This window comes from Simochromis diagramma, unplaced genomic scaffold (assembly GCF_900408965.1).
Source record: "Simochromis diagramma unplaced genomic scaffold, fSimDia1.1 OVJJ01000321.1, whole genome shotgun sequence".
NCBI classification, from domain to species: domain Eukaryota; kingdom Metazoa; phylum Chordata; class Actinopteri; order Cichliformes; family Cichlidae; genus Simochromis; species Simochromis diagramma.
In genome coordinates this window covers 15004313-15025631 of record NW_024386772.1, presented here as the reverse complement: position 1 = coordinate 15025631, position 21319 = coordinate 15004313, and the positions used below count along the sequence as shown (strand labels likewise).

Below are 21319 nucleotides of genomic sequence, written 5' to 3'. Positions count from 1 at the left end.
AGAGGATAATTACATTTTATTTCAAACCCAAGTGTATTTCCCACCACCAGCATGTGGCTACTGAGCCAGCATAGCTAGTGTGTCCAAATTTAGCCCACAGAGCCATAATATCTTGTGGGTCGTCATGCCAAGTTGAAGTAAACTCATTACATTTTAAGGTCATCAATTTTGCACTTTGACTGATAACCAGTAGAGAGGAAGATCATTTTGGGGCAGTTGAAGGAAGATCTGCAACTGCAACAGGTGATATCAAATATAATTTTATACAAAGAGTGAGTATGAGTGTGTATTCTTATCTTTGGGTCAAGATAATGCGATTGCTTTGGATGGGACATCTCTAGATATTCACCCCTACAGATGATAAGATAGTGGACATCCAAAATGCTTAGACAATCCAATTAACTTCTCTTGGCCAAGCCACACAGGCATGTCCTAGATGAGCAAGTGCGTGCGTGGATGTGTGTTTGTGTGTGTGTTGTTGGGGGGGTTGTACAAATGTGATGGGGTTGTGTGGCTTCAAAATTAATGCTTCCCAAGATTTAACATAATTTTCTCTAATTGCCATTTGCTGTTGAGCAACTACTTAGCAATAATCAAATAAATTCTTAATGGTTTGTACCGCAGGCTACTCAGGAGGATGGACCAGCTTGCCTCTAAGTGGATGATTTATATGGTTTTGGAACGTATTCCTTCCACTGCACTTTTTCTGACTCCGTCACAAGCCAATTTGCAGTCAGGGACTCTGCCTTGAATTTTGTCTGTTTCTAATCTCTCAGAGACGTTTTCTTTCCCCTTAAATAACCTCAATTTGTTTTTATGAATGCTGACATGCAGTCATCAAGACCTTTCCAGTAAGACGCAGCATCAGGCAAAGTAAATAGGAGATAATTCACATGGTGAATTGTTGCTGCTCCCTGTATCTTTCTCACTCTTTCTTTTTGCTAACTCTGCAGTTTCTGCACCTTACTGACACTCTCAGACTTCAGAGCTCCAGCTCGTATGTCATGCTGAATACTGAGGCTTGTTACTCACTCCCTGTGAGATGAAGACTTGGTAATACCCATTGATTTTTTTTTTCTTTTTTAGTTGCCAGCATAAACAAAATCTTGCGCACACATGCATACAAGCAAAGCTCATAAAATCCTCATCGATCCCACCAGGCTATCCAGTTTGTTTTGATTATAGAAGTAATGTTGGACGTTGCTGTTAGCTGACCTTTTTTTTTCTTTAGTAAGACCAGAGTGTCAAGACTTTACCACATCACAGAGTTCTTTGAAGCTTCAGTCCCTCCCTATTCTCATTTCCTTTTTCTTCACAATTTCTGAAGCTCTGAGGGATAGAGACAACTGGTAGAGGCTTGAGCGGGAATTTTCTGCTGAAAGACTGTGAAGGGTCTGTAAGAATGCTCTTTGTGACTTTTTAGAGTGTGGGTGTGCGTGATATTTGCAGTGGTGTGAAGGGACTCTTCTTACTGTTCCTAGTCAGTCTTTACATAAATCATGTCATGGTGGATACACATGCAGTTAGGTATAGCTGTCAGCGTCTTGAAAATGTTTTTGAAACAGGTGGTTTTGGAGCTGCCGTTCAATATTCAGCAAGCCTATTTATGTAAAAAACATACAGAGGAAGGTGAAAAGCAGACTGTCAGTATGCAATATCAAAATACTCTGGCATATTATGAAGCTTATTGTTCTAAACCTTCCCACGCTCATGCTTTTGACATCTAATCACTGTTGACCCAAGAATACCCTTGGTGTTTGTGTATGTTCTGCATAATTCATACTTCATATTCTGTGCAAAGCCTGTCATAAATCGCACACCCCGTGAAGGATTGCCTCAGACTTGTGCTATTGAAAAGAGCTAATCCACTGTGGATGGATATGTAAATATAGCGAAGTGTGGCCCTGTGCTGCGGGAACACTGCTGATTGTTGAGAATTGTTGTGGGTGATGGTGTAGGAGAGAGAGGAAGAGAGGGACAAAACGAAATGTAACTATAAGCATAAAGACCTGTCCTTTGAGTAAATAATCCACATAGCTAATACGCAGCCAACATACATAGTGTACATGAACAAAAACAGTCTTACTCCAGTATATGAATCTACAGTAAGAGCAGAGTAAATGTCATGTTACACCATTAGATTTTCTCTTTATAATCTTTATATTGTTTTTAAAGACATATGCACAGGTGATAGTTGTATTTAGGTAGTTTTTGGTCCTTTTAGTCAGTTATTCCATTAAAACAGCTATGGAAATAAACTTCCAAGAAACGAGGGGAAGGGTGTCTTAACCATAACAAAACTTGGATATGGTTACAGGATGCAAACATTACAACTGTTGAGCAAATTCTGAATACAATTTGAATGTGACAACTGATCAGAAGCACGTTTTATACACAAATTCCCTCTGTGGGCCATAAAGTCTGTGTTGCCCTTTATTCAGTGTCTCACCTAAATTTTAAAGTCGTTTCCCTCCGTTTTTGGCCTTTTCAGTCCAAACTACACCTCATGTAAACAATAGAAGTTGTCTGTTACAAGCTATATTTGTATTGATAAAACTGCCTTTCTTGTGGGATTTGTGGGTTGTTTACTGTCAGTCATCATCGACCAGTTGTGTGTTGTGCAGTTTGTACTATTGCAAGCTTAATGCTCATTCCTGACAGCAAAAGGTTTGAAGAAATGATCTTTATCTGTCTTTTAGGTTACAGCTTCTCTTTGATTTTCTTTCAGATACCACTGACTATCACTAGAACTTTCTTTTTTGACACCAAAATTCTGAAAATGCAACAGTCCTTGTTTTTAATAGGTCAGCAGCATATATACAGAGGCTGCCATTCTTCTTCTGGTGACTAATTTGACAGTCATGCAAACTAGAGAAAAAAATGACTTGACTAATCAACTCTCAGAACACATATAAAGCACACACACTTACTTTAAATGGATAAAAAAAAAAAAAACAATGTTAGCTAAAGAAATTGGAGCTATATGAAACTGTTTAGGTTTCTAGTAAATTCAATCATGTTTTAAATGTTACTGAAGTATACACAGCGTAAAGTAGGGGTGGGTTTTGATTATCGATTTATCGATTAAAATCGATTCTAGCTTGGATAACGTGATATCGATTCATTAAAATCCTGAATCGATTTTTTTAATATAAATTTATTTTGCCCAAACACCAGAATCTCAGGTTAAACCTCCCAAAATTTCAACAACCACCAAACAGCTAAAACAGTAAATGAGAGCAGGTACACGGATTCTGCACAAAGACATAAACACAAAGCACGGACCCGCTGACGGATCAGAATCAGTGAGATGTCGCCTTTCTCACCCGACGGCACGGACACGGTCGGGGCTGAAAGCCGACAGCTTGCTGATTCTGATGTTTCAGCAGGTCCGCACTTTGTGTTTACGCCCTTTTTGCGCTGATTCTAAAGCTGCAGGTTTTATATCTCTCCAAACTATTTGACTGAACCAGCAGCAAAAGAAGATCTGAACACGCTTCACATAAACATCGTCATGAATTCCCTCTTACTTTTGCTGTTTTGATAAAAATCACACTTCATGCACAGCTCTCTCTCTCTCTCTCTCTGTACTTCAAGAACAGTTTCCCGTCTAAAAATCTATTTTCTTCCTTATTCGCTTGCTTGTTACGCACAAGTCTGCCGTTGTTTACAGCGCTGTCGGCCGCTGTTTTTTTCCTTTTACTTACTTCCAAAAAGAAAACCTCATTTCTGTTGTTCAACAGGCTACTGAACAAATTGTAACTTTCTAAAATTATGCAAAATTGCAAAATGCTAGCTAACTGCTAGCAGCAGTAGCTTTGGTTTCTTTCACGTTGAAGTCCACAGGCCCGTACAGAACATGGTCACGCATCTGCTTGGTTACAGTCTAATTTATTCTAACAAAGCAGACATACAGGTGGTAATTCTTTAAAGAATTGTAGAACAGCGCTGGTTAACACAGCTGTCATCTGTTTGTTTTTTTCCTGACTTAGTTATAACTTCCATTCACAGACAGTGTGTAAGAGAGGGTTGGTGTAACACCTTTAAACTGGTAACTGCCATCGTATATTACTAAAATAGCATTGTTTAACTGGGTATTTCTGGTGCTAGCTAGCAAAGGAGCAGCGTTTAAAAATGTAGTCAAACAAACACATATATCTCTAGTCTATGCTTGCATACTGAAGAAAAAAAAAAAGAAAGACGTCCACAAGAGCAGGAAAAGCTACTTGTGGAAAATGGGGACTAATTCTGCTACTGCAACAGCTCATCCAAGACTCATTGATAACAACAGAAAGTCAGGCAGGAAAGTACTTTGTGTTTGAGGCAGGATTAAAAAAGGCAATATGCAAACAATGCTTTCGTGCTTTTCAGAGCAAGGGCGGAAGTACTTTCATATAAATATTAATGCTGATGTAATGCAAATATCATTATACCTTGAAGTAACATTAGTCGGCTACTCAGTAACCACTCTAAGGTTTAGATCTGTTTCCTGTCAACAAAATATAACATTAACATTTTTGTACTATTTTTGTTTTGTACTGTAATTTTGCTGGTAATCGTAATGACTACTCAATTTCTAGTACTGTGACATCTCTTGTTCTCATCTCAAACAGGAGAACAAACAGGCCATGGTATTTCAATGACAATAAAGCCTTTTTGTATGACAGTGACGGTTTTAATTTGCACATGGAGGTATCTTCAGGCCTGGATTTATGTTTTAAAAAGACACCACATATCTCTCGCTGTGTTCACCTCCTAATTATAGGTCATGATGCCGTGCATCATGCCTACAACACAACATGCAAATTTTACGTAAATCTGATGATGTCACCTGCCCTTTTTTTCTTTTTTTTTTTCAAAGCAAAAGTTCGAAATTCACTATCTCCACAATGAAAAGTAAAAACATTAACAGTTTTGAAAAGGTCAAATTTCCATAAATGATATATTTGAATTTACTCTGGTTAATTTTTTGGGATAAATCTGTTAATGTACAAAAGCTTCTGTGGGGGTTAAAGTATGACTTCAATAGTCTTTTTGTAAGTCTGATATGATTCATGTTCTTGTAGAAACTGGTATATTTGGTTATAAGTTCAACTTTAAAGTTTTAGAAGGGGCACTAATGAGCTGTTTTGCTACATTTAACTAATACCCATGAAGCACTTCTGACATGTAAGCAGAGAAACACATTCATACATATTTCAATCAGTTTATTCAAGCGTAGAAGAAAAGAAGGACTCCTTCAGATACTACCAAAGATACAAAGGGAAAATGGCATGTGTTCAAATACATGTCCTTGACTAGATACTAAGAAATCTCGGAAAAGCTGTAAAAATCTGTTAAGCAAAAATTCCTAACTGGTGTTTAATATTCATCATGTAAAGTGATATAACGAAAGAAAAAGGTGCCAATTATTGCTTTATGAGAGTGACAAAAATGTTCTTTTATCTCCGATATCTGTCACTGAAAAAACAAAAACTAAATCTTCTTGATGTTGAGCTGTGTTAATATTAAAAAAAAACTGTATGTAAATTATTCTGAGCGAATGAAATGCAACTGAAGCATTTGAGTCATCAAACATTTATTCCACTGATATCACGAAGATGCTATTTGGTGGTGTTTCTTATTGAAAAGCACCAGTGAATATACTTATCCATTAACAAGTACAACAGTTTCATTTTGACACAGAGAAGCATTCCCTTAAAACGGATTTATGAAAACCAAAATAACAAAGTGATACTAATAAGATTTACTTTTTTTTTCCATATATGTTCCAAGTCTGCTTACAACTCAGGGGAGCCCGTTAAGATGATAGTAGGGAAGAGATCCCAAAATGCTCAGATTTAATTCAGCAGCTTTGCGTTGGTTCTTCAGTGATTTCAGCTCTTTACACACTTGAAGCTCTATGAAGCAGTAAGCTCAGGGGAACAAGGCTGAATGTGTCGTGCCAGTCAATTAAGGTTGGCAGTTAAAAAAAATAACTCATGCCCAATTCAAAAATAGCTCTAAAAGTAATGTGGAGCAGAGTAGACACTGAGACTCAGAGACTAAGAACATGAGGAAAGCCTCGTTATCCTCTCTATAGGCCATTTTCCACCCCAGACACTATTTGGCTGTTTCACAATAATCCAAACCTCTGTCTTGGTATGAATTTTTTCAGGACCTTTTTCAACACTACAAACTTCAGAAGTAGTTTTGGTACCCCTATCGTACCCACTGGACCTTAGTACAGCAACAAGTTTTTTTCTGATCCCGTTTCTGTTACCAAGGTGTTTTTTAACCACACACGGTTGTTATCCGTGAGCTGAACCCCTGACCTGGAGTTTCAGGGATCATTTTTAGTATGGCCTCTCCCCCGGACCTGTCCAACATGGGTGACCCTACCAGGAGCACTAGGCTCCCACCAGTATAGCGCTCAGGTTCATCAAGGCATACGTGCCCTCTAACTAGCCCAAGGTTGCGATACTCTAGAGAAAGCAGCCCTAGAGGGAAATAAACCCTTGAAAATGTTAAAGGCATGTAAGATTACTGATTGGTTAAACTTTGAGAAAGGCCATCTTTGTGGCAAAGAGCAGCAGGCTGGTCTCTCAAACACCATCAACACAGAAAATCTACTAGACTAACAAAACAAAGACTACTACAGCAACCTTTTTGAACATCATTATTGGTGTCCTTGTTGACTTTTGGGGGAAAAAGTTTGTGTTCAAGACTTGTTTCATATTGTCCTTTTATTGATTTGAAGAAAAAGAAAGAAATAAAATACTGTACTTGATAGAAAAAGAAGCAAGCAAGGTGCAGTTTTTTGACAGTTTCACATATTATATATTAAAACACTTACATAAATAAGCATAAATGGCTAAGAAATGTTGCTTGTATTTAAGAAAAATAGGCTCTGGTAATACTAGTATGTGGAGAAAATAATGTGTGGCTATCTTTTTCCAACCATTTAGCAGACAGATTCGCTGTCAAGCAAATATGATTATATCACAAAAAACAGACATGCCTTTAACTTGTTCATAGTAATAACCTGATTGGTATTTGTTGTTGTGCCTGACTTATATGTGGAAACAGTGTCAACATCTGCCCATCCGCAGTTCAGTTTTTGATGTGATGCTACATCCCAATTGGGATTAGAGTGCAAGACCAGCTGAAGAATATCAACCAGACTTCACATTGCTTCCAATACTCACAAACTTACTACAAATCAACCGGTTAGAAAGCAATGTGTGTTTTTACAGGAAATGCACAAACCAAACGCTGGTAGAGAAAGGGAAAAAAAATAAGGAAGTTGGAAAGCTGACTTTTTCAAATGTAACAGCATTGTAGATCAGACATGTCTTCTCTGTGCAATCTATGCCACTTACATCGATTAAGATCCAAAACACATTTCTAGCTTTAACTGAACTTCCAAAACAGAGCTACCTAGATCACTTAAATTACACAATTGAAAGCATATGTGTATTGTTTGTGTATTTATACACAAGCACTCATATATATTCAAATAATCAAAAAAAATAAAATGTTCATTTACCTGTTACTACCACACACCAAATCCGGTCGTTGGTACTTCCTGGCTTGTGTAGCTACTAGGTAACAAAAGCTCAACACTCCGCCTAGCATTCTGGAGCATTTCTGTTGTCTTTTGTACGTGATTTGGAGTTTGTACATGCTTCAGAGTTTTTATCTGTTTTGGAGTTTTTACGTGTTGTGGAGTTTGTACGTGCTTCAGAGTTTTTACGTGTTTTGGAGTTTGTACGTGTTTTGGAGTTCGTACGGCTTTGTCTCTAGGGGCCACCGTAAATATACTTTTATTTATTCACTCCACATAAAATGTAATAAATAAGTCATATAATACAAAAACCAACTATTCACATTTCAACTTTTAACCATTTACATTTTCAGCTTTTTCCTTTTAAACAAATTTAAGGTGAAACAACACAAAACACTGCAAACCACAACACAATTAAATATAAATTAAAATGTGAAAACAAAAAGAAGATGCACATTCTCTGTCATATATAGTGATGCGCGAATCATGAACGAATCGTTCAATACTCGAGAATCACTTTACTGACTCATGAATCATGATTCACAAGCCCAACTGACTCACTGACTCATCCCTGTTGCTGTTAGCAACAATGTATCTAGCTTATAATTAAAATTGTGGAGAAAAACACAACATCCAGTATCTTAACAAAATAATTTCTGCTCTGAACTGGAAGAAAAAACCCCGAGTAGAAGCTCACATCAAGAAAATAGCTCCTTGGTTCACAGTAGCATCGCTTTGCTAACATGCTAACAGCACATTTGAGCTACTCACCCCCTCCCTCCTGTGCTGAATCATAGAGTGAACGAATCACTCAAGACTCACTAACCCCCTCCCTCCTGTGCTGAATCATAGAGTGAACGAATCACTCAAGACTCACTAACCCCCTCCCTCCTGTGCTGAATCATAAGCGTAAACGAATCACTCAGGACTCGCTCACCCCCTCCCTCCTGGCTCACAGCTTCTTCTTCTTCTTGGTTGGCAACCAATGTTAAGGCGCATTACCGCCCCCTGGCTCACAGCTCAGTGGACATTTAGATGAGAAAATATATATTTAACACATTTAAGGAAAATACTAATAAAATAAAAATAAACAAAATAAATGTTTATTACGCAATTTTGATAGGAAATTGCTTAATTTTAGAAATTTTTTTGCTCTTTTTTGCTCTATAAAATAGTTGGGTGTTTTTAGAATCATTCATCTTAGCAGTAGGATTTACATGAAAAGAGAAACAAATTAAGTTTGAGTGAAAATGTAAATTTTTTGCACTGTCTGGTCAACTGACTCAGTGAATCAAATGACTCGAAAACCCGATTCACTTTGGTGAGTGACTCATTAAAACTCGATTCAGTAAAAAGAATCAAATTTACCATCACTAGTCATATAGGCCTGCAGGAATACACTTTCTGAATCCTTTATCATCCACAACTGAAAATAGTTGTGGATCATTACTATACCTTTCTAATGTGACATTGTTCCTGGCTCTCTTTCTCTGTCTCTCCCTCCTGCTCTGTTCCCGTGCTACTGCGAGTGTAACTACCGCCCCTCCCCCCTCTTCCCAGCGCAAAGCACAAGGCTCGCCTGCGCTGGGAAGCAGAAAAAAAGTGCGAGAGAGAGGGTGAGAGAAAGAAAAAAAAAACATGGCTCCCAATAAGGAGCCGGTTCGCGTCGTCCACTTCAAAGACCCGGCTCTAAGAGCCGTTTCGTTCGCGACCGACACATCACTACTGACGTGACTGTGAAGCATGATGCATTGGCCTTCACAGTGGAATAACAGTTGTACATTTGAAATGAAGAATACTTAACCATAGACCTGACCTGGTCAAAGATGATGATGGAGTAGAAATTTGGGGGGGAAATACATATCAGATGCAAAAGTAATATAGGTATGTGACCCATAGCAGGACAACTGCTTAGCTTGTTTGTTAAGTTACTTTAAGCTGATGCCCTGATGTTTCCGGAACATTTTCCTTTCTAAAACCTCAATGCAAAGAAGTTTCCATTTGACATATTACAGTGAAAGAGAGAAATGTACACCATTTCTCTCTTTCACTGTAAAAAAAAAAAAGTCTTTGAGAAGAGAAACTGTAGGAAGGGATTATGATAAAACTCATTTTAAATTGATGAAGTACTTTGCTGTTAATGTGCTTAATGTGCCCTTATTGTATGTGTACTAATCCTCCTCGGGGCATTAAAAGCTTTTCAATCATTGACTGTCAAATTTTGTTAAGAGCTTTTGTTAGATATTAAAGTTGTACTCCTGTGGTTAACCCTGATTCTGAGTCTTTCACGCAATAGTTTGTGTGCTTTATTTACACGCATCTGTACTATGTTTGGCCTGTCTTGTTGAAATGAATAGCCAGAAAGTAGTTAGAAAGCAGCAGGACTTAGCAGACCTATAAGCCATGGTGCGATCCCTGACACATAAGCCCCTATCAGAGATGCACTCCTTTCTATTAATCTGGCAGCAACTGAATGTGTCTGCTTAATGTCTAAATGAGCAGCCTTTTCCATAAAGGTCACAGTAATCAGCAATTAGGTTTGAACAATATGGTCAAACTTTTTAATCAGTCCATCATTGCCAATACAGTCACAGAGGTGTGTAAAGTTTTTACCAGGACAAGCCAAAGGTCAGCAAGAAAATACCTTCTGCTATTTTAAAGAACTAATAGTTGGGATAATATATGCTATTATATAATCAGTGTGTACAGCCTGTAATTCGCGGCGGTTAATGTAGAAAAAAAATAGCAACACATGGCTAATTTGCCCAGCATGATATCTGAGATAGCTTGTTAGGTCAGTAAATTATCCTACACGGGAATAAAGATTTACACATGGGTGTTTTCTTCTACAGTGCTCAACACTGATGTCTGAACTGCATCCACAACATGATTGTTTGCAGAATGCCCTTAAAACTAATCTCTTTTTATTTTGCAATAGACATTAGCTGTTGTGTGGAACATACAGAATGACCCGGTTCTTAGTGGCAATGTGCAGATTACTAAATGTGGTGTACTTGTCTGTAGCACATTTGTCACATATTGTGTTGCGTACAGTGGCTCTCTCTTTCAATCTTGCGGGAATGTCTGAATGAAAATGTCAAGAACATGTCAAGACAGTGACCTACGTCCGACTGATCGAATGCTGTCACTTTAATAAATTGATGAAGCCAGCGATGTTACATATCCTCTGTCTGCAAAGGGCTGCACAGACAGAGATTTGCAGTCATCTGGTCAGATGAGATAGTCGGACAGACGCATTCACTCCCTGACTCTTGGTCGTGACTCAACCGCACACTCATGCAGACACACGCGCTCCCTCTAACTCACAGACACAATTTACACTGGTTCTGAGGGGTTCTGTCATCTATCTCAAGGGTTGCCAGTGAGCTCTGGTGGTCACAGATAGTGACCTAGCCCAGAGCTATGCAGCTTCCCTCAAAGCCCCACATTTAGAGTCTAATTTAAAGGGCTCACTTCATGCTTGCAGCTTTTAATGTAGACAGAAGGTCAGACATCGATGAAAGAATGAGGAAGGAGACACGAGATAAAGTGAAGACAGAGAATAATACACACTCTATAACTTTAAAAGGTTGCATTAAGATGTCATGCTAACATTTTAAAACTTAATACTTAACACTCAGTAACATACTTTAACAACATACTTTTAGATAAGAAATTATTTACTTTTCAAATCACCTCAGTCACCTCAGTGTTTTTAAAGAAATGTTTTAAGCATGACGTTTGAGCATTTATAAGTATTCTGAACTACGACAGACATGTATGCCTGCTAAGTAACAAACTAAGAAAATACCAGACCAGCACAAACTTCTTGCACAACCCATACCAAACACCAAGTATGACGTTATTTTTGTGCCACTATTCTGAGCGCACGTAAAAAAAAAAAAAAGTTTGCAGGTGCAAGTGTTGTATTTTAAGGAGAAATTTATTTTGAGTGAAGAAAAGCTGAATTTGAGTGAAAAAAAATTCATTCCTGCGTGCAAAAAATGTATTTCAGTGTTTGCTATTATCCACACACACACACAATAGCAGCCCCTCTCGCTCAGTTTTTGCATTTGCGCTCGCTCACAATGTGTTGCTTGCGCTCTCAACATTTCTGCCCGTGCGCGCTCAACTCTTTCTCTACACCGTTATATTTGTGCCACAAAACCAGCCAATCACAGACTTGGATGCAAAAAAATCTGATTGGCTATTACACTTTCTGGGTCACAAAATAAACTTTTAAGATATTTTCATGCGAGAATGGTGCTGTGTAAACTTCAAATACCTGCTCGATTTATCAAGACATCACATATTTGCATAAGTGCTCTAATGTTTTCGGAGATGCCTGTTACCCACCAGCTGACCGCACAGCTAGACTGGCCATTGGGCATACCGGGCATTTGCCTGGTGGGCCTATGGTGATTTTTCATTTTTATGTTTGTTTGTCTTTGTAACGGTATAAACAATGAAAGGTGGTGGATTAGCCAATTGGTCATGATCAACTCTGGGCTGGACCAATTACAATACATCCGTATTAAGGGGAAAAGGAACGATTAGTCCCGTACTTTAGCTAGAATGAAAAAAAGACACAAAGCTGTAGTTATTCTGTCTTTACGTTGCACAGCTGCCTCTTCTCCCCTCATTCTCTCTCCCTCCCTCTCCTGTTGCTACTTCAATCATGAAACTGATCAATGATCAGCTGATCGTCTCTCTTGTTTGTTTATCTCCCACTTTGCGCCAGAAACAGGAAGCCAGCGGATGTTGCGCTAAACAACAACAGCAGCACGTTCAAGCTTGATAAGCTGTTGTTATAATTTATTTAAAATTAATTTCTAGTATCAGCTGATGTTTGCTGGAGCCACAGCTGTAAAAGCCGCTGCTCATGATATCGGTTTGGAAATGAAGGTGAATCAAATCATACATATATACCAACAAGACAGTGTACAGGCTTTATGGTTTTTCCTATAATACCTGGTGGTGTAGTTGGTGATTTTTTTGTCAGTTCAGCTTTATATATTATGTTTAACCCGAGTGACCACCCGGTCAGCTGGTGGGTAACAGGCATCTCCGAAAACGTTAGAGCACTTGTGGAAATATGTGATGTCTTGATGAATCGAGCAGATATTAGAAGTTTACACAGCACCATTCTCGCATGAAAATATCTTAAAAGTTTATTTTGTGACCCAGAAAGAGTAATATTTCAAACTCTGCCACTCTGTGTTCCTCCGCCACTGCCTCGATTGAGTTTTGGACGAAATGGATTCTGGGATATTGCATTTCGTCATTTCGAGCTGATTGGAGACCCAGAACAGCCAATCGGATTTTTTTGCATCCAAGTCTGTGATTGGCTGGTTTTGTGGCACAACTATAACGGTGTAGAGAAAGAGAAATGTTGAGAGCGCGAGCAACACATTGCCAGCGAGTGCAAATGCAAAAACTGAGCGAGAGGGGCTGCTATTGTGTGTGTGTGTGTGTATGGATAATAGCAAACACTGAAAGCACAAAAATAACGCCATAACCAAGCAGTATTATTTGTTGCATAATCCAGTTAGCAGAAGTAAGGGTACAGCTCTCTGTCCACCTGTCATGTCACACGACTGTTTTCAACCCTCACAAGTATCCAAACAGGTGAGTTCACCCCACAAACAGTGGTTATAAAGAGGGAAGCTATGCATAGAGGCCAAACCATTTTTTTCCACCAGCTGTAAACCACCTGTAAATGCTGTGCATTTGAGCATGTTAACACTTGGGTCTACAGGGAATAGAGCCAGCTTTAAGTGGCCATTAGAGGAACTGCACTTTTTGGCACTTATGCACTGGCTTCATTTTTCTACTCTCGGGCCTGCTGCTTGATCAACTTTACACTCCCTACATTTAAAAACAGAAGGAAAAAAAAAGACAAACACATACACAGCTTGAAATCACAATGGCTTGGAAGCAAAAATATTGAGTTTGATCAATCATCACTGCTGATACAGAGCTAGGGTAATTAGGGTATTAGTATTCATATGACTTCCTTGCAAGAATTTTTGATAAATGTATAAATAAAAAAACAAATCTTAATAAATGACCTTTTTTTTTTTTTTTTACAGCTGATAGGTTTAAACTCTGTCTAGTAAACCACAGGCTGAGGAGCTTTTGACCAGTTTTTAACACTGTTCTCTCATGGTAAACATTTTACAGACTGCAGTAGATGGTGATGCATATTTGAGTTCAATAAAAGACCGTTAAAGGTAGCATAAAGGCGGCGAAAGTATGCTGTGCATGCAAACAAGTCAATTTAACATGCCTGTAATATATTTAAAGAACTTTTTAAGAAGCAAACATGGAACTGTTAATCATTAGGTTTCCTCCCGGTGAACGGCATATGCCAGTTTGGACAACTTGACAAATAATATGCATCTTTCCTTTTGGTAGTTCAGTGGATGTTTAATAAAATGTGCACTATTTGAATAACCTCTAACCCTGCATCAAAACTTTGGGCTCCAGAAACCTGATCACTGAGAATTTCAGTCTTTGTGTTAATTCCACGCTGTCCCACCTTGTGAGTATCTAATAACTTTGAAAATGAAGCACTGCTTTCAGGCTAACATCCATCTTCTTCAAGTCAAGTCTTTTCCCCAGCATTCTTATGATAATACCGCACATACCACTTCCCACACATGCAGATGACTTGCCTTTCCCTCCTGGCAGTGTCTCACCCTGTGTGTTGAAAATAGCTGAGGCTGGAACACAACTTGTGTAACATTGATTTGAAATTCAATCTAGACAGCTACCTTGGCGCCCTGGGCCGATTCTTTAGATCTCTCGCCGATAGCGGTGGTGGAGGAAAATAAAGAGAAAAATGCAGACACTGAGTCAGGAATGCACAGAAAATGTATATATATCCACAGAGTAAGCTGCTGTTTGCAGATGTAAAGAACACACACACAGAGCCTCGACAGTATTCTCTCTTCTGTGTGCAGTGCTGCTGACAGACGAGCACACTCTGACACAAATCACCAGGCTGAAGAGGTTTTATCTCCCAATCTTTCATTCTGGTCCTACATTCTTCCACCTGTCTGTCACCTTGAGATGTGTTGTGAGTACTCTTCAAGGTGCCATTTACCCAGGAGTGTCCTGAATACGTCACGCTAATCACTTGTATACCTCGAAAAGCCTTGCATACTAAAAATACTCTATGTGGACTATTTTCATAGTGAATTAGGCATTTTGTAATGCAGCACTTTTTGAAAACATAATCCCAAGAGGGATGAAAAATAAATGTGATTTGTTCAAATTTGCTTGTGAAACATCAAAATAGGAGGAGAAAATAAGACAAATAGCAGAGATGAGATGAAACCATAGAAGTGTATGTGGAAAAAACATGTTAGGAAAAAGGAGAAAAGCTGCAGGATCCTTGATAATTGGAGTTAAGTAGGGTCAGGATAGCGAGAGGGAATTGGATTTGGCTGCATGGTAACCAAACAATTGGTAAATGAAAGCAGGTTAGAAAACACTTAGCAGGGTCTTCTTTCTACTTTTCTTCTTTGAAGCACTTGAGATCATTCTTAGGTGAAGTGATTGTTCGGGTTTTTTAGTCTTCTTAGTATATCCACTAAACTACTGCACATTCACATCTGATTTGGAGGATTTCATAGTAAGTACGAAAGCACACAAAACAAGCAAAAAGCAGCAATAAGATTAAGTTAAATCCATAGAACAAATAGGAATTTAATGAGTTAATAATCAAAACCAATAACAGACCAGCAAAAATGTGAAAATACAGGTCTTAAAACCCTTAAAAGAAGTAGAAATTAAATCTAATAATAATCAGTATCACCACCACCACTACTTATCATAACCACAAAATTAGAATTGTAGTTTTGGCTGCTCCCTTATTTCCCAAGAGGTCAGCATATTTGGTTTGGCAGAGATGAAACGCTGGATGTCATTCCTGATGTATTTAACCCGGCTTGAAAGAGCAGTAGGAGAACAGAAGCTTACACCCCCTAAGAGTGTGTTTATGTCTCCCAGGGGCTCTTTTGCATGCAAGGAGAACATGTTAACCTCTCAAAACTAAACCAAAATTTATAAAACAAACAGAAATTAAATGTAATGATAATTAAGACTACGAGCTAGACTACCAGCCACTATGCTGGCTGTGGTTCAGGAGGTAGAGCAGGTTATCTACTAATCAGAGGGTTGGTGGTTTGATCCCTGGCTCTTCAAGTCTGCATGCTAAAGTATCCTTGGGCAAGATACAGAACTTTGAGTTCCTGATGCTTTCACTGAACTGCAAATGTTAGAGTGAAAGAGAAATGATGTATAAAGTGCTTTGAGTATCCACAGAACGCTAAGGCCAAAGGGATCTAGCTTGTTTATACATAGCCTATATGTTTACAGGTTACATAGATGTAAGAAGTATCTCTTAATCATGCAGAGCTTTAAAAATTACCTTTAAAATTTAAAAATCAATTCTAAATGTAACTGGAAGCCAATATAATTAGTCAGTACAGATGTGGTATGATCATATTTAAGCTAAAACTGATAGCTGTCTTGTGGAGTAACAGAAGTTGAGGTGCTTAAGGTGCTTTTTTAACAACTTTTAAATATGCTGCTGATGTTTCCAATGATGACACCAAGGTTTCCAACCAGTGGTGTGGGACATTTACAGAGACAGTTGTACCAATTTATAAAATATTTCCAGTTTTCTTTATTGCTAAAATATAGCTCCCTTATTTACAAGGAGTCACCACCATGCTGGATGTCCTTCACGACACAACTCCAACGGGATTCGTCTCCTCACACATAAACTGTTATTATTCATAAAGAAATAATGTGAGATATTTGAACTTGACACGTACCTACTGAGTCTCCTTTCCTGTGTGAACTGATACTTTTTTACTCTCATTCATAATCTGACCATTTGTTCTTTACTTCTGCACGGACCATTCACTCTGAACTTCCAAAGTTGATAGCCTCTTTAACTTTTTTCCATTCAGTAGTTTTTATTTTCTTTGTGAGTCCAGAAGAAAACCCCAGAATTAAGTGTTTCCACAGTGGAACCTTTGATTCAAATATAATCCAACTACTATGAATGTTTGTAGTCTGATGCTTTCAAATGCTTGCATCTGACTCATACATACATACATACATTACATTCAGTGTAATATGTGTGCGCTGTAGCATTAATCCCAGCGTCATATTATACAATGTGTCTCAATGGCAAAGCCCCGTCCATGTCTTCTTAGCCACCTACCCACAGGACAAAGGGCCAGACAGACAGACAAACAAGCCTGTCAGAGGAGGGCTGAAATCTGCTGTGGATTACCAATAGATGACAGATCTCCCATCCATCCTCTCTCTGTCTCTCCTGCTCCTTCTCCTATTCTCTATTTCGAATCAGAATCCAGCTAACATTACAAAACCAGATTAGTGGGGGTATATGTAACAGTTGCAGTTGTAAATACAGGCAAGTTATTATTGTGAAGTTAACTCATGTTTGTGTAATGAAAGCATACATATCCTTAATACCTAGATTAAGTGATTTTCTCACAGGTGTCTCACAGCCTCTCACACACTTTGCCATTTTACAGCTTATGTGCAAAATATTTGAGCTTATTAAATATTCTGTGATTTATGTGCTACTTTCTTTGAATTTCACTGCTTTAAAGAAAGTGTGATTCAGCTGTTCAGGTAACAGTTTCTGAACTGAGATTTGGGCTCAGAAAAGTGTTTTATCCTTTATATGGTGCTGGCATTATTGTGTTGTGCTCTACTTTCTAGAAAAAGGTCATGCCTAGTTTTTAAACTTTATCAGGTCCAGTTAATCCCAAATAGCTAGGAGAAATTAAAAATGCATCACAGTGAAGAGTGCAGACCTCAGGAGGATATAAATAGTTTCACAGAAACATTCATCACTCAAAAAGTTCTTAAATCTATCCCAGTTTTTTATGTTTTCATCAACTTTTACGCACTCTTTCTGCAATCTGAAGTCTCTTAATGATTCTGTACTTTTTGTTCATGCCTTCAATGAAACCTTCTATTTTTTCTCACTTGTTCTTTTCAAACATCTGATTCCCCTTTGATAAATTTCTCATTCTTTCATGCCAAGAGTCCTACACTTGCATATCATCTTTTATATATAAATGTGAATCATCTTGAGTTCTTATTTCAGCTTCCAGATACCTTTCAAACACTTCAGATCGTGAAAGGTTAACTTGATTTTAGAACATTGCGGTAGCTTCACATAACCATAAGTTATCAAAAAAAACAGCTGTAATAAATATGATTTAAATCATGACATAGCCATTTTGCAAACTTAGGTTTATGCCCATTTATTAATGTTCTTAGAAAACACTCTATCTGTAAAGCCTTACACATGCAAGTTTGAATAATTTTGATTGTGGCTGCATGTGGGTTTTTTCTATTTCTATCTGTAGGTAGGTGATGAAGATGAATCATCCCTAAACATCCTTTTCACTTTGCCTACACCTGGCTTGTAAAAACAAGCTAAAAACTCTTTAATCTTTATTTCGCAGGAAAATATGAACAGAGCTGTTTATTCCCTCATCAGTTTAATGATGCTCCAGGTAGTTGACTTTCTGTCTGTGGGTTTGTCTCTACTGCCCTCTGTCTGTCACAAACATGCATCATCAGCCTGGCTCTGTCCGTGTGTGTGTGTGTGTGTGTGTGTGTGTGTGTGTGTGTGTGTGTGTGTGTGTGTGTGTGTGTGTGTGTGTGTGTGTGTGTGTGTGTGTGTGTGTGGAAAAAGAGTCTGGGACACAGCTGTTCTTCTCACCCCTCCCTCTCCCATCTTCCTCTAATATAACCCTCCACTGTGCAGGCCTAAGCTCATGAAAGAGCATTAAAACGGTTGAGTCAGCACAAACTGAGTCCACATAGGCAAGCAGTTCAGCTTCATCATGCTCACACATTCTGCTGAACTGCATACAGTAGGTCTGCTGTAGCCTAATCACACAAGGCTTCAGATAAAAAGCCTTTTTTATTATCAAGGACACTCACTGATAAAGGGTCTACACAAGTGTGAGAGGAAATTTGTTTGAGATTTTGAATACTGTTTGCGTATGCAGATCTGTATCGGTGTATTTGTGCCCTGTGTTATAGGTTTTCCATCACACACCTACCATAGCCTTTTATCAGAAATGGTTTTGCAACTCGGCGATGAAGTAATACCCAACAGTCGGGTTTATATCACAATCGTTTTTTTACACATGGCGGAAAATGAAACCAGAAGCAGAAATATTATGCATGCTTAAAAAGCTTGGAGCAAAATATATCTCCACGGCTACTGACAGAAGACAAAAGGCTCCCTCGCTGACTGCCGATAGAGCAGAGCAACTTACTGTAGTAAAACTTATCATTTACATCTCAGAAGCGCAGTTTTCTGGATTCCCAAGCTGTGTCCACAAACCTGATTATCTATGATTTTATTTAATCCATATTTAGCCAGGAAAAAAGTAAAACTGTTGAGATTAAAAATCTCTTTTACAGTAGTGTAAGTGTATGGATACCCATCCGAACACAGAAACAACCAGAATATACACTTAAGTATAATTAAAAATGAATACTTTTGGAAAAGCAATTGTCTAATGCCAGAAAAAAAGGTAATAATATTATTCCCTTTGGTAATTATAAGTGCATTCAAGTCATTTAAGTCCGCCTCAATTGCAAACTATTTAATTGATGTCACATTGAAATCACAGCGGCTTTCAGTGCGATGACTCACGGGGTCACCTTTAAAATCCAAGACTCTTGCTTCTGTTTATTCAGCTCCCTCTCCACTTACACGGTATCTTTTATCCCCCACCCTGCACCCTGAAAATGAAAACACCATTACTCCCCTCCCTCCTCTGGGTTGGAAAGAAAGGATTACAATGGCAGCAATTGATTTATGGGTAAATGGCTGCTTCCCTGAAATGTAAAAGAGAAGGAGGACAGGTCATTTTCTGTTGTCACCGCTTTAGATTTTCAAGAAAATAGAAAGGGTGGAGTGGGGCTAATGTGACACTCTGCCCTTAAGTCTGAGGAGACGAGACGGGGAAAAAAAACAACAAGGCAGGGCAGAGCAGAAAGTGTTAGCATTCACAAGTATGTGCATGTGTGGATTGTGCAAGCAGAGGAGTTATAGCACAGGCTGTTGTCAGGTGCGTCAATATATGTGCGGTTTGGGAGAAAAACAAAGAAAGTGAGTGAAAGTTGAGAGATAATATTCTTCTCCCAGACGGGTGAGCAGACAGTGAGAGCCAAAGACAAAGACCGGCACAAAGAGGCTTCTAGCATTTCCTTACTTGGCAGAGATTCCGAGTTTCTTGTGTTTGCTGAGAGGAACTGAAGGATGCGAGGGAGAATCTCGTGCAGCTTCCCTTCAGCAGCCTTGTCCACACAGGCTTTACAGTCGTATGAGTCAGATTCTGGCCTAGAAAAGGATGCAGAGGCTTAGATGAGTTTGGCCCTGCAGGAAGCAAAAATCTGATGAAAGTTGAAAAGATTTGCATAGACGGGAAGAGAATGTCACGAATCAAAAGGCTGCATAATTCAAATTAAAACACATCTGATTCATAAAATGACTTGTTTATAAGATCACCCTCCTGATGAATTATCTTGAAAAGAAATGAAAGCAGGGGTTGATTTTTTGTCGTTCAGAATTTTTAATGCACATCGTCATGTTCCTAAGCAAAAAGTAATTATATATATATATATATATATAAAATATATGTGTGTGTGTAGACATATATATATATGCAAGGAAATCACATTAAAAAAGCAACTGCTTTGATTTCTCCTGCTGATGCGGTGCTTTATGCTGTGTTTTATCTTTCAGGCAGACGCGGGAACAGGAAACGCCTCCAGATTTCTTCTATTTCTCCGACTTCGAGAGGCACAATGCTGAGATCGCTGCTTTTCATTTGGATCGGTGAGTTTTCCATCTTTTACCACTCAACTATAAAAAAAGAAAAGGAAACATACATGTGGTGCCAGAATGTGACCCATGTGCTTCCCTACTTCGCCCATTTTCTAATCATCCCTCACAGTCTGTTCCAGAAAGAATGACAGGTCACACCGACCGCAACTTTTACCCCATTATAAACCGGAGGTGTGCCATAATGGACTTAAACTGTGAAAATCTGAAAGGGATTAAGTACACGAGGGATTAGATAACACGCCAAAAGCAGGGATCATCTCCTCTAGTTGGTGCTGAGTATATTGATTTCAGCATGATCCCTTGGCTCTGAGGACTTAAGCTGACAAGGTAGAAAAATATATCAACAGAAGAGCACTCAGATTTGATCATTTGGGATTCTGGGACAGGATGATAAATGGACTACTGGGCATCTTAGGATTTCTTGAGGGTGCGGTAATTATCTGACACATGCTCACAAACATGCAATCTCGCTCTCTTTTAGATGAGATCGCCAACACATGTTCATGTGGGTAGGCAGATAGAGCCAAATAGGAAAATCGCAAACATGCCATTACACCCAGAACATGGTTATTTGCTGCAGGGAGGTGGTGCCTGTGTTACCCCTAAAGAGCTGTTTGTTTTTAGGTCACATTCACCATGTGGGGCTGCCTGTGAGTTATAGTGCAGCTGCCCGACCACTGCAGCCTCTGGATACCAGACTGAGCTACTACTGTTATATTACTTCATATTGATGCAGAGTAGGAGGTTGTTTGGCCCTGCTAAAACTAGACACTTCTTACAAATTGCACCACCCTGTCTTGATGATACTAGGAAAAGTAACCGCTTTCCAGTGATTACTTTCAAAC

The 21319-nt window shown here is 38.7% G+C and overlaps 1 protein-coding gene across 1 annotated transcript in view; it reads left to right on the top strand.

The window, feature by feature from the left end:
* Window positions 1-21319, top strand: part of fam20ca (FAM20C golgi associated secretory pathway kinase a) — a 47023-nt gene that overhangs the window by 18176 nt on the left and 7528 nt on the right. The window contains exon 4 of the mRNA XM_040051709.1: window positions 20373-20465. Within this exon, the coding sequence (XP_039907643.1) occupies window positions 20373-20465 (93 nt within the window). The remainder of the gene's footprint in view (window positions 1-20372; window positions 20466-21319) is intronic.